General features: G+C 39.6%; 1 protein-coding gene and 1 pseudogene across 2 annotated transcripts; both read right to left on the minus strand.

Moving 5' to 3' along the window:
- Positions 1-338: 338 nt before the first annotated feature.
- IER3IP1 (immediate early response 3 interacting protein 1) lies at positions 339-16,940 on the minus strand. Its single transcript, XM_008979752.5, has 3 exons — positions 16,765-16,940; positions 2,708-2,809; positions 339-1,545 (listed from the first exon to the last, which is right to left on the minus strand). Exons 1-3 carry the CDS (start codon positions 16,853-16,855, stop codon positions 1,490-1,492), a joined length of 249 nt encoding a protein of 82 aa, XP_008978000.1. The 5' UTR covers positions 16,856-16,940; the 3' UTR covers positions 339-1,489.
- Positions 13,302-14,731, minus strand: LOC144579057 (ADP/ATP translocase 2 pseudogene; annotated as a pseudogene). The gene has a single exon (XR_013525887.1). The product of XR_013525887.1 is annotated as an ADP/ATP translocase 2 pseudogene (transcript).
- Positions 16,941-18,876: the final 1,936 nt, after the last annotated feature.

Raw genomic sequence — 18,876 nt, forward strand, 5'->3', positions numbered from 1 at the left:
TAAGAATCCCTGATACATTCCTTGCTCTAGCTGCAAGCCCAGAGTCCAAAGATCATCCATCTCTAACTCAGGCAAGGCCAAAAGGTACTTAATACCTACTCCATAGTTTTAGAAGTAACTTAAGTCATGAAATAAAAGTTGCTCCTGAGTCTTCTGGATGTAGGGCAGCAATTCAGTTAATTCACTGAAGAAAAAAAATAGATGTAAATATTTACTTTCATTAAATCTATACTTAGCAATTTTATAGCAAAGAACATATAATAAAAGGTGTTATACAAAAAATGGAGATTAATGCAGTTAACACTGACAGGTTTATACTAAGTTACAAAAACAAATGCTTGACTTAGAAATTCAACTTTATTTACAAATGTTCTCCTATAAACAAAGACACCATGGTACCCCTTTAAAATATTGTAACTGATAATTTCCACAAAATCCATTTACACAGTTTCAATCTTTCTGCATAAAACTGTATTATGAGATGAGCAACCTCACACGACGGTCTGAGACATAAAAACAAAATAAAAGGCAACATAGCCAGCATGAATGTCCTATTGTCAAACTTAATGAAGAATTAAGAATCACCCCACAATGTGCTACTCCACCAAGAAATAGAAATGTAATGATTTTTTGAGAAGTAAATGCTTCATAACAAAGAGTCTTCTTATGTAGTAGTTTAATTGTGATTGTTTAGGACTGCTCTTGCAGACTAATATTTATGCTTTTTTTTTTTTTAAAGCATAAATAAAAAAGCATTGTAAAAAGGGCAGACTTGTAGATTTTTCTGACAATGAAAATCTGTAGATACTGGTCTGGTCTCATCATTCAGGCCAATTAATAAAATAACAAACGCATGGAAAGAATGTTAAACAAAAACATAATCATCATGTGACTGACAGAATTCTCCCTGAAATCAGAGAGTATTAATACTCAATAGTATCTATAAATTTGAATTTATAGCTGAGGCAATATATAGACAAAATAACCAAGGAGTTTAAAATAAAATCATTCAAATTACCTATTTTCATTTTATGTGCAGTAATTACTTTTAAAAAATATTTTAAATTTTATCTTGGGATAACCACTCACATCCTGGCTAAGTTGCAAGGAACTTCAAAACTTTGAAAACAAAATTCATCCCTGAGAAGTGAGACATAGAAAAATATCTAAAAAAAAAAAAAAAAGAGAGAAGCAACAGTCTTGCACTCTTTTAACAATCTCACCACAGCATGAACTACTATTAACAGTGACCAATCAGATACTCCAGTCCTGGAGAGTTACTGCCTCTCATGATCTGATCTTTCGGTAATGAAACCACAAGTGCAACATTAAAAAAAAAACAGATAAATAGAAACTCTGGCTTTATTTTCATCTTTACATTTTTGACAAGTGCAAGGTGAGCTAGTGATATAAATATTCCAATAAATGACTGAAGTAATAACTTCTACTGGCATGTCTTCTTCTGAGTCTCCATTTCCTCCACTGATATTCATCCAAATAATAAAAGTAACACGATTGCAATTGAGTTTACTATTATCAATGGCACTGCAAAGAGAAAAAAAAAGTTTGTTACTATAAAAAAAAAATCAGAGAAAAAACTTGGAAATAGTTATTAGCCTCTAGCAAGGATGGAAATATCTAACAATATGTCATCATTATCATGTTATAAATCATTATTACAGGGACATTCTAAAATACTTTAGATCATGAAATCCAAAACTTATTTTCAAGAAAGTCTGTATAACTGGGAATAAGGGTTGCACTGGAACAATCAGATCAATGTGAAACATCTGTAGATAGTCCTGGTACAACCTTGGGAACATAAGTGCATCAGATTCAGGCAGAAGTAGACCTGCAGGGTTGCCACTGACACTTGAGATTAGAAATACAATGCAAAGAAAATTCTGTAATGTCAATTTACTACATTAAAAATGAACTTATTTAACATTGTATCCAAGGTTGTTAAAAGGAGAAGAGGCCCTAATTATAATCATTTTAAATAAAAGGTTTTTGCTCTTTTTTCTTGAATTGCTCAAAAATATTTTCCAGTAGAATGACAGATATGAGATTTTTATTTCTCTCTCTCTCTCTTTTTTTTTTGAGACAGAATTTCACTGTCTCCCAGGCTGGAGTGCAGTGGCATGGCACGATCCCAGCTCACTGCAACCTCCACCTCCAGGGTTCAAGCCATCCTCCTGCCTCAGCCTCCTGAGCAGTTGGGATTACAGGCATGTGCCACTGGCTAATTTTGTATTTTTAGTAAAGATGGGGTTTCACCATCTTGGCTAGGCTGGTCTCGAACTGACCTCAGGTGATCTGCCTGCCTCAGCCTCCCAAAGTGCTGGGATTACAGGAGTGAACCACCGCGCCCAGCTTTCTCTTGAAAGCCTCCCAATACTGTATATGCTTTTACAAATTGGAAGCAACAGTTCCCAAAAGGCAAGAATATAATTTTGTCTTTTAGCTGTGACAGGTAACACAAAAATATACAGATTATAAGCATGCTGTACCAACTGGCTTAGATAGAAATAAGAGGCAAACTAAGAAAAAAAAAAACCCATTAACTTTCAAGCAGTAAAGCCATGTTTAAGAGAAAGAAAATTCCCACTGCAAATGGCATATGTGGTATTCACATTCAGAAGCTTTGCTACTTAAATAAAACCACAACATTAAAACTTAAGAGTGCTCTATTAGCTTTTCTTCTTACCTCTCATCACGGTTCTTACAGATCGAATAAGGTTCATTAGCTGTGATTTAATTCCCGGCTCCTCTCCGAATCCACCAATTCCCTGGTCTGTTCCCCAGCCAACTGTATAATATAAAGATTAGCTGTGTTAAAAGTTATTACACACTTGCTTTGCTCCCTCACTAGCATCTTCTAAAAGATTAGTTTGAGACCTTGTTAAAGACATAAAGTCATGACTTTTAAGGAAAGTTAAAACAATAGTGAGTTAAATATTTTAGTTTTTTTAAATTTTTGATAGCAACACCCTCATTTCACTTCATTTACACTTTGATTTTATAAAATAAACTACAGTCTAAATTTTTTTCTCTTTTTTAAAAATACCATTGAAATACTTCTCAATTCAAAAATATTTTCCAGTAGAATGACAGATATGAGATCTTTATTTCTCTCTCTCAATCTTTTTTTTTTTTTTTTTTTGAGACAGAATTTCACTGTCTCCCAGGCTGGAATGCAACTGAAAACCAAAGCATACTATCAGGCTATATAATTATAATTAGCTCAATTCAGAATTTATAAAAATCCATTAAAATCATTAGTATAAAAATGCTGTAGCTGAGAATCATGTCTACATTACTCGGGGAAACTTTTAAAGTAAATCTGGTAAAGTGGGAGTTGATCATAATACCAAAATACACAAATCTCAAATGCCATAATCCCAAATCTTGAAATTTCAACAGATCGAAATGCTGAAGTCTAAAATCCCAAAAATGACAATCAATAAACATTGAAATCTCAAACATGTAATTCTAGGAAGAATAATTTTTTTGATTCTTTTTAAAAAATCATTTATAATAATATAGAGACAGGGTCTCCCTTTGCTGCCTAAGTGATCCTCCACCTCAGCCTCCCAAAGTGCTGAGATTACAGGTACGAGCTACCACATTTGGCCTAAATATTTCATTTATTACTATTATTATTACTTTAATTGAGACAGGGTTGTACTCTGTTGCCCCCCTGGAGTCACCCAGGCTGGAGTGCAGTGGTGTGATCATGGCTCAGTGCAGCCTCAACCTCCCCAGGTTCAGGTGATCCTCCCACCTCAGCCTCCCAAGTAACTGGGAGTATAGGCACACACCACCACACCTGGCTAATTTTTGTATTTTCAGTAGAGACGGGGTTTTGCCATGTTACCCATACTGGTCTCGAACTCCTGGGCTCAAGTGATCTACCAACCTTGGCCTCCCAAAGTGCTAGGATTACATGCATGAGTCACCACACCCAGCCCTCATTTACATTTTTAAAAGGGGAGTTACCTTTTAAAGAATTTGGGGGGGCTGGGTACGGTGGCTTACGCCTCTAATTCCATCACTTTGGGAGGTCAAGGTTGGTGGATCACTTGAGCCCAGGAGTTTAAGACCAGCCTAGGTAACATGGTGAAACCCCATCTCTATTTAAAATACAAAAATTAGTTGGGTGTGATGGCATGTGCCTATAGTCCTAGCTACTCGGGGGGCTGAGGTGGGAGGATCACCTGAACCTGGGGAAGGTCAAGGCTGCTGTAAGCTGTGATCACATGACTGCACTCCAGCCTGGTGACAGAGTGAGACCCTGTCTCAATTTAAAAAGTTTTAAAAAGAGGCAAATGTGTTATTTGAGAAACATAAAAACACAACAGAACACTTCAAAGGCTACTTTACACAATAAAATGGGCAATGACAGCATATATATTTTTGCGGCACTAAGGTATATTAATGGCAGTCCCACAGATATAACAGCCATGAGCAGGTGAATCATATTCACAAAGAAATAGGCCAAAAAGGAAAATGTATAAACACATTATCAGGTATAAATACATTATCACTATGGTTGGTAAGTGTGTTAACCTAGCTTTATAACTGTGGTCCTCTGAAATACCATGACAAACAACCTAAGTCTTTTGACAGGATCAATGAAAAATACAGTGGGTGACCACTACCTATGCAATTGCCCAAAAAGCTGAGATCACAAGAAATTTTCTTTTTCACAAATGCAGACAGATATAGAGAAATAACCTTTTTCCACTTACTGAGCATGTTTTCACATACATGCACAATGCCGATACACAAAGTCAACACTGTGGTAATGTCTTTTTGCAGTCAAGTTGGCAAAGAATGCATAAAACATATCAAAACTCTCTCAAAGTCTCTACCCAGTTTATACCTCCAGTATTGTAAATGATGTAAAGATGAAATACATAGCAATGAGAATTGTAAAAACCAATGCTGACAATTTAAAATAGTGAAAACAATTGAAAAAGAAAAAAAAGCTAAAAAAATGTGACATATGATAATGTGTTATTACAGGGATAGATTGTAGGCAATTGCCTGAAGATATTCCTTAAGAGCTAGTTGGCTTTCTCCATTATTAACTATATTTTGATGTCTTGTGTCACAATGAATAGCTGCTTTTTTTCCCTTTAGGACCTGGCTTTCCTCAGACATACTGCTCACATTCATTTTCTAGGTGGCACTGCTCTTTTTGAAATTCTTCTATGGTTTGATATATATCAATGTGAGCTTTCCCTATTAAAAGTTCCCATCCTCTGTGCCATGCTTCTATGTTGTTTTAGATACCCAGAAATCCATTGGTGATCAAGCAGCAACACTGTTGCATCAGTGTCTTCTTACCCTCTGTGCACATAATTTTTTCTTTTTTTTAGATGGAGCTTCGCTCTGTCACCCAGGCTGGAGTGCAATGGCATGATCTCAGCTCACTGCAACCTTCGCCTCCTGGATTCAAGCAGTTCTCTGCCTCATCCTCCTAGGTAGCTGGGATTACATGTGCTCACCACCACACCCAACTAATTTTTGCATTTTTAGTAGAGATGAGGTTTTACCATGTTGGCCAGGCTGGTCTTGAACTCCTGATCTTGTGATCCACCTGCCTTGGCCTCTCAAAGTGCTGGGATTACAGGCGTAAGCCACCACGCCCAGCCACACATAATTATTTTTGAACCAGTCAGTAACTTCACTGGCCTATTCTGGCAAATGTGGCTTTAATTCATTCAAAGTTCCAGGAATACTATCAGCTGGAAGGGATGCTAATGCAGGTGACACATTTTTAAACTGAACTTTTTAGCACTGCAGCATCTAGTAGTCAATCCACTCACCTGAATTTTCCACCCAATGCAAATAGAGACAAGAACAAGGTAATAGTTCTGCCTAACATGATGCACCTACCATGATATAAGCAGGTATAATACTGGCTTATACCCAAAACACACTAATCCCTTCCCCAAAATTGAGCTTTCTTTCAAGATTCGGGATTTTAATCTTTTGAGATTCGAGACTTAGGAATTATGGCATCCAGGATTGTGTCTTTTGGATTATGATCCAAACCTGTAATAGCTTGGTTGGGCTTCCAAAGCATGCTCTAGTCTGCCAGCAGGACATATCTTTTTTCTCTTTTTCCTTAATAATTCGTCTTAATTTATTAATTTTGACTTGAGGAATTTTAGCCTACTACCCCCTCATCCTCTATAAATGACTCTTTTACATTCTTTTGTCATTTTCTTATGACACTACAAATCATTATTTCTTTACCCTTATGTGCTAATACTCCTTCTATTGTGCGACACATTCTTCTGAAGAGTTATATGTCCTCATTTCTGCAATTTGTCCTTCTCTTGTCCTCATTTTCAGGTCCACTTTTTCCTATCTCGTATGACTACAGGGCTTAATTAATTCCTGACACGCTAACCCTTAAACTTGAAGAGAACAGTTTTTAAAAATATATATACCTGAAAGACTCAAATATCGGGAAATAAGATTTCACTTTTAATCAACTTTTATTTGGTTGAAATAAAATGCTAAATAATATTTGTTTGCTTTGTTGTCACTGAGATATGCTGTGGTACAATAAAACTAATTTAAAATTCAAGTTTATAACAGGGCTGTTGTTGACTCCTACTCACTCTTCACAGAACCTATCTCAGGCTCTGCTTATAGCCCTTCCAGTCCACAGGGGTTTCATTTTTTTTTGGACTCCCATAGTAGAACTACCATCACAGTTGTCACTATCACAGCCTTTGCCATCTCTTGCAAGACTCTTGCAACAGATACTCCTGTGATCTTGATGTCTCAACCCCGTAAGTTTTCTCCCTTAAAGGTTAGCTCTTGCTACCTCGATTCCCATTGCCTACTGAATAAAGATCAAACTCCTTAAATTGACATTCTAGTTTTATATCCTACCACAACCCCTATTCGAAGTCAGTTACTCCAGCGGTCCCCAACCTTTGTGGCACCAGGGCCCAGTTTCATGGAAGACAGTTTTTCCACAGACAGGGGTTGGGGGTGGTGGTGGTTTGAGGATGATTCAAGCACATTACATTTATTGTGTACTTTATTTCTATTATTTCACTGTAATATATAATGAAATAATCATACAGTTCACTATAACGTAGAATCAGTGGGAGCCCTGAGTTTGTTTTTGGGCAACTACACAGTCCCATCTGGGAGTAATGGGAGACAGTGATAGATCATCAGGCATTAGACTCTTATAAGGAGTACGCAACCTAGATCCCTCACATGCAGTTTGCAACAGGATTCGTGTTCCTATGAGAATCTAATGCCACTGCTTACCTAACAGGAGGCAGAGCTCAAGCACTAATATAAGCCATGGGGAGGGGCTGTAAATACAGATAAAGTTTAGCTCACTGGCCTGCCATTTACCTCCTGCTGGGTGGTCCAGTTCCTAACAGGTCTATGGCCTGGGGGTTGGGGACCCCTGAATTACTCTCTAATTGCTGTACATGTTGCTGTACAACAGGGTTTCACTCGTTGCCCAGGCTGAAGTGCAGTGGCACAATCTCAGCTCACTGCAACCTCCACCTCCCAGGCTCAAGTGATCTTTCTGCCTCAGCCTCCCAAATAATTGGGATTATAGGCACATGCAAACACATCCAGCTAATTTTTGTACTTTATTTATAGACACGGGGCTTTACCATCTCACCCAGGCTGGTCTTGAACTCCTGGACTCAAGCGATCCAGCTGCCTGGGCCTCCCAAAGTGCTGGGATTACAGGCATGAGTCACCGCGCCCGGTTGGCTGTACATGATAAAGGCAGCTTCTGATCTAGGTCTGACTTCAATGTCAGGGCCTTTCCTAATTCCCACTTACATGTCAGAATAAACCTTTCTCTTTGCTACCCAAATAATCTGCTGATTATATTGACTTTGCTCTCCTACTTGGTTAGTTGTTTTCAGGTGTCTTCTCATAGATTACAAATTCCCTTGGTGATTAAAAAAAAAAAGATTACAGATTCCTGGAGGATAAGGACTACAATTTAGCCATCTTTCTTTAACTTTCTGCTCTTCCCCACTCCCCACCTCACAGCAAGTACTTAGCAAATTTCTGTGACATTAAACTAAATAAGAATAAACTGAGTTAATCGGGGATAAGATAAGGTAAATTCTAGGATCATAAACGAGACTTCCAAAGAACTCTATTTCATTGTGTGTGTGTGTGTGTGTGTGTGTGTATATATATATATATATATATATATATATATTTAACAGAGACGAGTTCTCACTATGTGGTTTCAAACTCCAGGGCTTAAACAATCCTCCCGCCTTGGCCTCCCAAAGTGCTGGGATTACAGGCATGAGCCACCATACCCAGCCTATTTCTTCATTTTTAAGACACTTGAATTATAAAATAAACCTATCATTCAACGGTAGATTTGAGGGTGGGGGGAAGAAATCCTCCAATATTAAATGTACACATCTACCCAAGTTAAAAAACCATTTCAGAAATGTTAAGATGTGAAATAATGTGCACTGCAGAAGCAAGGACACAAAATATACCTGGATCTTGCTTGGGCAGCATCACCCTCATTTCTGAGTCTACTTATCTTTCTGGCAAGCAAATACTGCTTCTCCAACATTTTCTTTCAGTGTAGTACATGTTTTACTCTAACTTCTTTCTTCCATATATTTCTCTTTCATTCTTTTAGGTAGCTCAATCGGCATTCTCCTCTAAATGGCAGTCCTCTTTTTGTAATCTTAAATTCAAAGATGATCGGCCTTTAATTATAGCATCGTAAAAGCTACTTAATATTAGTCTCTTTAGCCATATATGACACACAAAATGATCACCATCAGTTGTGTCACCTTCTAAACTGTGTAACATCTACAGGAAAATGTCTATGGAAAGACAGAATGACTGGGAAGATTTCCTAACTCATATAAACCTAAAATAATAGCTTTAAACAATAAGAAAGCAGCCTGATTCTTGGGTAAACAAAAAAGCCTTTTTCTTAGGCTTCTCTGTAAACCCTACCAAAAAATCACAATAAAAGGATAAGTTAACAAGAAAGAAATCTCCAGGAAAGAGAAATCTTTCAAAATTTGGAAAATAAGAAAAAAAAACTGGAAGAATAACTGACTTAGCACAGAAAAGCTGAAACTTAAACCCAACAGGAAGTACATAATAAAAAACAAAACAGGTGAATTGGGCTAACTCTAGAAAAGTGAGTGAAAATTAAAAATGCCAGTGTAGGTGACAAAGATGAAAACCAGGATTAACTGAAAGTCTTTTGGCATGGTGGCTCACACCTGAAATCCCAGCACATTAGGAGGCCAAGATGGAGGACTGCTTAAGCCCAAGAGTTTGAGACCAGCCTGGGCAACAAAGTGAGACCCAGTTCTCAAAATAATAATAATAATTAGCTGTGCCCGGTGTTGTGTGCCTGTAGTGATCACTTGAGCCCAGGAGATCGAGAATGCAGTGAGCCATGATCATACCATTGCACTTCAGCCTGGGTGACAGGGCAAGACCCTGTCTAAAAAGAAAACACAAACAAAAAAAGAAAGACTATATAAAAGCAATTAGACTCCCCTCATTCCTTTCCCTAGACTGTGCCTCTCTTACCCCATCAGAAGAAGGGCTGTTTACTCTCAGAAGAGACTAAAACACACAAGCTCTGAACCTGCGGACAGCCATGGAGCGTGGATTGAATAAAAGTCTGAATACCAACGTGTAAGACTTCTCCGCCCATGTGCTCTATCTCTCACATACGTCTGAATGTATAAAACTTATATTTTACACTCAGGAAGTTAGAAAATTACTCTGGAAATTGGCCAGTTGTCTAGGAAGAAAGACTTCCTTCCAATACTGACATTTGGGAGCCTCACCTCAATGAAATAGCCAATTTCTTCCTTCACTTAATAGTGAGACCCACCAGTAAACAAGTCCTGACCCCACACATAGAACTTCCAAAGAGCTTCTCAGTGCCTTACAAATAAAAATAAACTAATAGTCACGAAAGAACAATTCTTGTGTTTTTTTTTGAGACAGATTTTCGCTGTTGTTACCCAGGCTGGAGTGCAATGGCACGGTCTCGGCTCACCGCAACCTCCGCCTCCTGGGTTCAAGCAATTCTCCTGCCTCAGCCTCCCTAGTAGCTGGGACTACAGGCGCGCACCACCATGCCCAGCTAATTTTTGTATTTTTAGTAGAGACGGGTTTTCACCTTGTTGACCAGGATGGTCTCGATCTCTTGACCTCGTGATCCACCCGCCTTGGCCTCCCAAAGTGGGATTATAGGCGTGAGCCACTGCGCCCGGCCTAGAAAGAACAATTCTTAATATGGAAAGACATATCAAACAGAAATGGAGACTCTAAGGAAGAGAAGATGCAAGAAGTAGAAAAATAAATTTCTTAAATGAACATCCTTAGAGAAAAGGCATTATAATAGCTATGAAACAAGAACACAATACCATAAGAAAAGATCCCATCCAGGGGTCAAGCAGTTCTTGTTACATTAGGAAAAAATGTTCGAAAATAAAGGGGGGTTGAAAGATGAAATTAAGAAAACCTACCAAACAAAATTAAAGAAAAAAGATAATTAGAGTATAACTCTGTCAAAATAATCAGTTCCAAAAAGAGAGAAGAAAACATAGGAAGCAATTATTGAAGAAATGTTAAGAGAAAATATCCCTAAACCGGACATGGGCCTTTTTAACCAAAGGGTCCAATCAGAAAACAGCCCAATGAATGAAAAAAGACCCTCATGTTGTTCACATTATTGTAAAATTTCAGATTCATAAAGATAACAAGAATACCCTAAAGACTTAGACAAATCAGGTTACCTACAAAGAACCAGAAAATAAAATGGCATTAAATTTAACAGTAACACTGAAAAATAAGAAAATTAAAAGGTATAATGTCTTCAAAACTCTGCAGAAAAATTAGTTTCAATCTAGAATGCTATACCTAAATCACAAATCAACTATAAGAATAAAAGTCATTATTTTTTACCGTTCAGCTATGAGCAATACTTATAGTGACAGTAATGTAAATATGGAATTCTAATATAACCAATAATTGGTTGGAGAAGGGAGAGATGGAGAAGGATGTTTACAGTAATCCCCCCTTATCCATGGGGGCATATGTTCCAAGATCCCCAGGGGATGCTTGAAACCACAGATAGTACCAAACCCTATATATACTATATATATAAGTACGATTTTATGTATATACATACCTATGGTAAAGTTTAATTTATAAATTAGGCATAGTAAGAGATTAACAACAGTAACTAACGATAAAATAGAATAATTATAACAATATGCCAACATCACTACTCTTACAATTTGGGGTCATTAAGTAAAATAAGGGTTACTTGAACGTAAGCACTACGATACCTTTACTCTGATAACCAAGACAACTAACTGCTATGTGACTAACAGGTAACTGAGGCAGGTGGCATACACAGCTCAGAGATGCTGGACAAATGAATAATTCATTTGCCAGGTGGAATGGAACAGGATGGTGCTATTGCACCATCATGCTCTTCATAACGGCCCACAATTTCAAATGGATAAATTACTTATTTCTGAAATTTCCCATTTCGATATTTCCAGACTGTGATTGACTGCAGTTTAACTGAAACCGTGGAAAGCGAAACTGTGATTAAGGGAGGACTAGTATGCTTGTGCTCACTCAAGCCTGAGTGTGCTGCTGGTGGTAGAATTGTGTGAGACCCTTCCACAGCATAAGTCAATAGTTTGCTTCTAAGGAATGGGGCTCAGGTCGAGGAGGAATGAGACAGATGGCTTCTATCTTTCTTTAAACTGAAGAGCTTTCTGACTTTGAAAAACATAGACATATTGCTTTGATAACAGTAAAAACAAAATTTAAAAAGAAAGCCTGTAGAAGCTCATGCTAGAGAAAGCCCTCTGCAACTAGGTCTTTCTCCCCACAGCATGAACATCCTCAGGGCTGGGATGAGTTCTTTGGTGTCACATTGAGTATTTAAAATTATGTTTTAAAACCACCTTTACATGGTACTGATAGTTTCATTTTCTTTACCTGTTTCAAAAGTTTATCATTGGTAAAATCATCAATTCTTTCCATCCACAGCCACAATTTCTCATATGGTAAAAAGGATTTGTTTTAAATACTATGCACTCCATTTTTATTGGAAACCATCCTTCCCAGCAATCTTTTTTCTTTTAGATCTGTTCCAAAAAATTGCTTAAACACTTTTTTTTTACATGTGAGATGAGTGACTCCCAGGTAAAAAAAATTTTGCTCTTCAACAAAACAAGATAAAACTCTACAATAGTGGATTAATATTAATTCAAGCATCACCACTGAAGTAGTTTAAAGATATAGTAAGTTCTCAGTTAACTGCAGCCCACTTTCTATTCTTAGAGAAAGGCCTGAAGCCTGACCACCTGAAGTCAGAAAGAAGGCCCTCACCAGAATCAAGCCATGCCAGTACCCTGATCCTGGACCTCCAGGCTCCAGAACAGTGAGAAAATTGAAGTGAGAAGCTACCCAGTCTATGGCATTTTGTTATAGCAGCCTGAGCTAACACACTGACTCATGTGTGAGGTGTTTCTATTGTGGTGTTCATAACATATACCTAGTACTGGATATTGACAAATACTTGTCAAATTGATATTAGATAAAGCAAACAAAAACTCTAGTAAGAACAATTTTTGCAGGTATCAAAATCTACTTTGCTATGTGGCATTTTTTTCTTGTACTAAAAGGAAATTAACATAATTGTGGAAAACTAGAAGACACAACATATTCCCTGTATTACTGTGAAAATACTGGCTAAATTATTTCTAAAAATACACATATCCCTTATATCAGGAATTGCAAGAATATGATAATGTTAAAGCTATGTAATTATTTAGAAAACATTCATTGATTGACAGAACTGTAAAGATACGAGGATTCTTTTCCTCAGTCTACTGGAGGAGACAGAAAAGAACCTACAGTGGTGATATGACCCATGGAGATGGGTCACAGATGGTTTGTGGGAAAGGGCAATGCCAGAGGTAGGTCTTAACTGACAGGCTGAGGAGTTAGCTGCTTAAAGAAAGGAGTTATGTCAAGGTCACTGATGAGTAAAGGCTCAGCAGTGGTAAAAATGGTTCACAGGATAAGTACTGGGAAAGGATAAAAGAGAAGGAGGAGGAGGAAGGGGTACCTTATGGTGGGCTTGTAAATCATGTGAGAGTGTTGAGGTTTATATTGAAGAACTGAAGAATTTCAAACCACTGAAGAACATGCTCAGCTTCACCTAAGAGAAGCAAAACTGGAGGATAACCAGTAAGGAGTTTGCTATAAAAATCTATATTTACTTATCTAAAAACCAAATAAAAAAAAAAAAAACAAAAAAATCTAGGCAACAAGAAAGCACCTATATAAACTCTATTTAATAAATATTTAAAATATTTTAAACCTCTATTTTAAAATGTTAGATTTTTTTTATTTTAGATATTTTTATTTCTCCAAATTTGATATTTATCAGGAGTGACTGAAATAAAAAATATAATTGAGTCCCATCATCATCATCATGGAAATGGCTTTAAGAGAAAACTGGTCAGATGAATATTATTGCTTCCCATTTTCAACCAGTAAATAGTTGCCACAGATAAATTGACAGCCAGGAGTCTGTCGAGAATGCTCAAGATATGTTATATAATACCACATGCCTGTTCACAGAGGGAAAATTCCCAGGAAATAACTTATGTGTACTTCTTGATTTCATCATACAAGAACAAAAGCACCACCTATGCCTCGGAGAACAATGGACCATGCACCCTTGCAGAAAGCTTTGCCTCCTTCATCACGAGCAATCTTCCTCCAGCAGTCAAGTGTGCCTGTGTACATGATGTCAGTTCCTTTGCGCCCTGACTGCATCATCATGCGGCAGCGAACAGTGTCAAATGGATAGGAAGTCAACCCAGCAACAGCAGTGACAGTCTGTGGGATCATCCAGCTGATAACGATGTGAGTGTTCTTGGGATCTGGAAGCATTCCCTTTGCAGTGTCATAGATACCGAAGTAGGCAGCTCGGTAGATGATAATACCCTGCACAGACACATTAAAGCCTTGGTACAGGCCCTTAATCCCATCAGATTTGTAGATCTTAACCAGGCAGTCGCCGAGGCCTCGGAATTCCCTTTCAGCTCCAGCTTTACCCACATCTGTTGCTAGACGGGTACGGGCAAAATCAAGAGGGTACACAAAACACAAGGATGTGGACCCAGCAGCACTGACTGATGCCAGATTCCCTGCAAAGTAGCACCAAAACTGGGTCCTCTTGTCCACACCACCCAGGAAGATCTGCTTGTATTTATCTTTGAAGGCGAAGTTAAGGGCCTGGGTGGGGAAGTATCTGATGACATTAGCCAGGTTACCGTGCCAGAAGGACAGGACTCCCTGCTCCTTGGGAATACGGACCACGCAGTCTATAATACCCTTGTATTGCTTATCTGCAGTGATCTGCTTGCTGGCATGCTGTACCTGCAGCAGCAGCTTGACCTGCTCGATGGGCGCTACCGCCGTCTTGAAGATGGCTGCGGCCACTCCACCTGCCAGGAAGTCCTTGGCAAAGGACATAGTGGCATCTGTCATGTTGAAAGGAAAGAGGAGGCAGGCTGCTGTAGGACGGGACTGGGCCGGGAACCGGCTTTGACTCGGGGGCTGCCTATTTAGATATTTTTAAACAACAGCTTATCAACTTAGACAAGCCAATGTAGTGTCTTCCCTTAGTTTGGGGTCCAAATTCAAAACACATGCGTGGGCAAAATATTTCTATGCTGCCTCTGTAGAGAAGACAAAATGTGGAAGACAAAGTTCTAGAGGGAAAAGTATTAGTATTTCTGGACCATTCTAACAGTTTGTAGCGGTTTCTTTCTTTTTTTTTTTTGAGATGGAAGTTTTCCTCTTGTTGCCCAGGCTGGAGTGCAGTGGCGTGATCTCAGCTCACCGCAACCTCCACCTCCAGGGTACAAGTGATTCTCCTGCCTCAGCCTCCTGAGTAGCTGGGATTACAGGCACCCACCATCATACCCTGCTAATTTCTGTATTTTGAGCAGAGACTGGATTTCACCATGTTCACAACATGGTGAAATCCAGGGTGGTCTCAAACTCAGGACCTCAAGTGATCTGCCCACCTTGGCCTCCTAAAGTGCCAGGATTACAGGTGTGAGCCACGGTGCCCAGCCTCTTATTTTTAAAATACCTTCTGATCTACATTAGATTCCTAGGGCTACCATAACAAAGCAGCACAAACTGGGTGGCTTAACATAAATTTTCTCGTAATTCTGGAGGCTAAAACTCTGAAATCAGGGCGTGAGCAGGGTTGGTTCCTTCTGGAGGCTTTGAAGGATAATCTCATCCATGCCTCTCTCTTAACATCCAGAAGTTGCTGGAAATCCTTGGTATACCTTGTCTAATATATGCATCACTCCAATCTCTGCCTCGGTTGTCACATGGTCTTCTGTGTGTGCATCTGTGTGTCTCCAAATCTCTTTTTTTATAAGGGCACCAGTCATTGGATCTAACGCCCACCCTAATCCAGTATGATCTTCTCTTAACTTGATTACATCTGCAAAGAGACCCTGTTTCCAAACAAGGTCACCTTTATAGGTATCAAGGGTTAGGAATTCAATACATCTGTTTGAGGGACACAGTTCAACCCCCAACTTGATCTCTTCTACTTTTCTGTGTAGCGGTGAACAGATGAACACTGGAAGATGAAGTCTGAATCCTAGCTCCACCCTTTTCTACTTTCTACCTGTGGGTTCTTAGGAAAGCCACCTACTCTCTTTGTGCTTCTGGTTTCCCACTGGAAAATGGGGATGAAAAAAGAAACTATCCCAGAGTTGCTGTGAAGGCTATGCCAGTTAATATATGTAAAACACTTGATACAGATCCTGCATGTAAGTGCTATATAAGTATTCGTTATCATTATTATTGTTGTTAAACCCACTTGCATCTACTTGTCCTATTCAGAATGGCTCTTCCCACATCCACTGCTTTCCCTTTCAAACCTTTCTCCATATTGTTGCCAGAAGGATCTTGCAAATAACACAAATCTGGTCATGTCACTGTCTTAAGACACTGTTCTCACCTGCCTCAGAGTTTTCACACAGGTCTACACTGCTTAAAGGTCTCCTCATCCTTCCAACCTTCACCTTCACCGAGTTAATGTTTACTCATGTATCAGATTTCAGGTTAGACACACTTCCTCCAAGAAGCTTTCGCAGATTCATTCACAAGGTAGTATCTGCCTGCACTCCGCTTTCTTACATAATACTCTCTATACTTGTTACTTGTTCAGTTTTTATTTAGATTGACTTCCAACAGAAGGGCAGTGTAGCTGCTGTAACTTCAGTTACTATAAATGGGCCTGGCACATACTTTGTGCTCAATAAATCTCTTCTGAAGGAGTCAATGAAATGAATCAATCTTGCTCCCGGCTTTAGAAAGAAAGAAAGAAAGTTGTCACGGGAAACTGCGATTAAATTACCGACCTGAAGTAATCGCAAGCAGAGGCGCCCTGGCAGACCTCCGTAGCCCTCCACCCCAATCCCCTGGGCCCTGCACAGCGGGTGTCTGTGGAATAGTCTCCCGGCTGTTGATCTCAAATCTGATGAGAGGAGGAAAGGCTCTGCTTCCACTCCGAGCCGAGCCTTCCGTTGTTCATCAGTCCCGGGCAGTGGTGTCCCCTCACGCGGCCTCACTCGGGTCCGCGCGCTGCCCCAGTCCGCGCCCCGCGGCCCCACTCACTGTTCTTAAGGAATCGCTCCTCGTGCAGCACGGCGATGGCGTTAACGCAGAGCAGGGCTGCCTGCAGCAGTGAGTATAGGGTAAAGGCCATGGCGGTCCAGAGCCGCCCCAAAGTCCGAGTGATTTCTCTCCAGCCGCCGCAAGGGACGTGGCGCCTCCGCGGCTGGCGCCTTCCTACGGAAGCCGATGGAGCCCAGACGAACTCTCCGGGAAGCCCCGCCCCATCTTGCTAAGAAATGCCCCTCGCTGAAGACGGCAAGTCCTGTCGCTTGTCTAGACTGGTGCTGTGCAATCAATGCACTGGTGTGGCCAGTGCTGCAAGTACAAAATACATACCGGATTTCACAAACTTGGAACTAGAACAAGGATGAAGATAGCCCAATTATTTTTAAATGTTGATAACATGTTGAAATGAAAATATTTTGAGACCGGGCCAGGTAGCTCATGCCTGTAATTCCAGCACTTTGGGAGACTGAGGCGGGCAAATCACCTGAGGTCAGGAGTTCGAAACCAGCCCGGTTAGTATGACAAAACCCTGTCTATACTAAAAATACAGAAATTAGCCGGGCGTGGTGGTGGGCGCCTGTAATCCCAGTTACTTGGGAGACTGAGACAGGAGAATCGCTTGAACCTGGGAGGTGGAGGCTACAGTGAGCCAAGATCTTGTCAGTGCACTCCAGCCTGGGTGACAGAGCAAGACTCTGTCTCAAAAGAAAGGAAAAGAAAGAAAATATTTTGAATATATTGAGTTAAAATATATTACCAACATTAATATTTTGTTTATTTTTAATTCTTTTATTTAATGTGGCTATAAAGATATTGTAAATAACATGTGAGGCTTGCATTATATTTCTGTTGCTCAGCACTGCACTTGATCCCAGGAGATGTAGGAGATATTAATATTCCCATTTTACAGATGAGAGAACAAAGGCTTTGACAAAGATTTAAGACTATTAAAACAAAATACCTGTTTTAAAATTAATCAGTGAGAAACATCCCCTCCTTGACCAAACTCCAACCCAGATCCTCTGAACCTCTTTTTTTTTTTTTTTTTTTTTTTCAGAGACAAGGTCTTGCTCTGTTGCCTAGGCTGGAGTGCAGTGGCACCATCATGACTCCATGCAGCCTTCAACTCCTGGCTCAAGCAGTCCTCCTGCCTTAGATGCCTGCTTAGCTGTATGTGATGGTTGAGACTGAGTGTCAACTTTATTGGATTGAAGGATGCAAAGTATTGATCCTAGGTGTGTCTGTGAGGGTATTGCCAAAGGAGATTAACAGTTGAGTTAGTGGGTCGGGAAAGGCAGCTCCACCCTTAATCCAAGTGGGCACCATCTAATCAGCTGATGGAGTGGCCAGTACATAAAGCAGGCAGAAAACGTGAAAAGAGTAGACTGGCTTAGCCTCCCAAGCTACATCTTTCTCCCATGCTGGATGCTTCCTACCCTCGAACATTAGACTTAGAGTTCTTCAGCTTTGGGATTTGGACTGGCCTCCTTGCTCCTCAGCTTGGAGACAGCCTATTGTGGGACCCTGTGATCGATCATGTGAGTTAATACTACCTAAAAAACTTTCCCTTTATATATACATATAAAGTTGACAGTCTTTTTATATAAATATGTATGTATCCTATTAGTTCTGTCCCTGTAGAGAACCCTAACTGATGCACTGTATTACAGGAATGTCATCCTGCTAGGCTGAGCCCTCTTCTTGACCACACCTCAATCTTGGCCTCTTAAAAACTACCGATTCTCAGCATGGGCTACATGGCAAGATCCCCTCTCTACCAAAAATACAAAACAAACAAACAAAAAAAAGCTGAGCTTAGTAGTGTACACCTGTGGTCCTACTATTAGGGGAGGCCAAGGCGGAAGGATCACTTGCACCTGGGGAATGAAGGTTGCAGTGAGCTGAGATTGAGTCACTGCACTCCAGCTTGGGTGACAAAACGAGACTCTGTCAAAAACACAACAAAAAAGAAAAATCACTACAGATTCTCAACACAAATGATATGCATATTGTGTATCTTCTTTACCTCAACACTAAAACACTTAAATACTAACATAGTTTATTTTTAAAAATTTCATTTATGGCTGGGCGCGGTGGCTCAAGCCT

The sequence above is a fragment of the Callithrix jacchus genome, chromosome 13 (genome assembly GCF_049354715.1).
Source record: "Callithrix jacchus isolate 240 chromosome 13, calJac240_pri, whole genome shotgun sequence".
In the NCBI taxonomy this organism is placed as follows: domain Eukaryota; kingdom Metazoa; phylum Chordata; class Mammalia; order Primates; family Cebidae; genus Callithrix; species Callithrix jacchus.

Excerpts from the sequence above, each read along its gene's own strand:
- IER3IP1 (XM_008979752.5), bottom strand. The coding sequence starts at position 16,855 with ATGGCCTTTACCCTATACTCACTGCTGCAGGCAGCCCTGCTCTGCGTT. Across the intron at positions 2,810-16,764 it reads GGAGCGATTCCTTAAGAACA|TTGGCTGGGGAACAGACCAG; the intron begins GTGAGTGGGGCC and ends TATATTATACAG. Across the intron at positions 1,546-2,707 it reads TGTAAGAACCGTGATGAGAG|TGCCATTGATAATAGTAAAC; the intron begins GTAAGAAGAAAA and ends TTCTCTTTGCAG.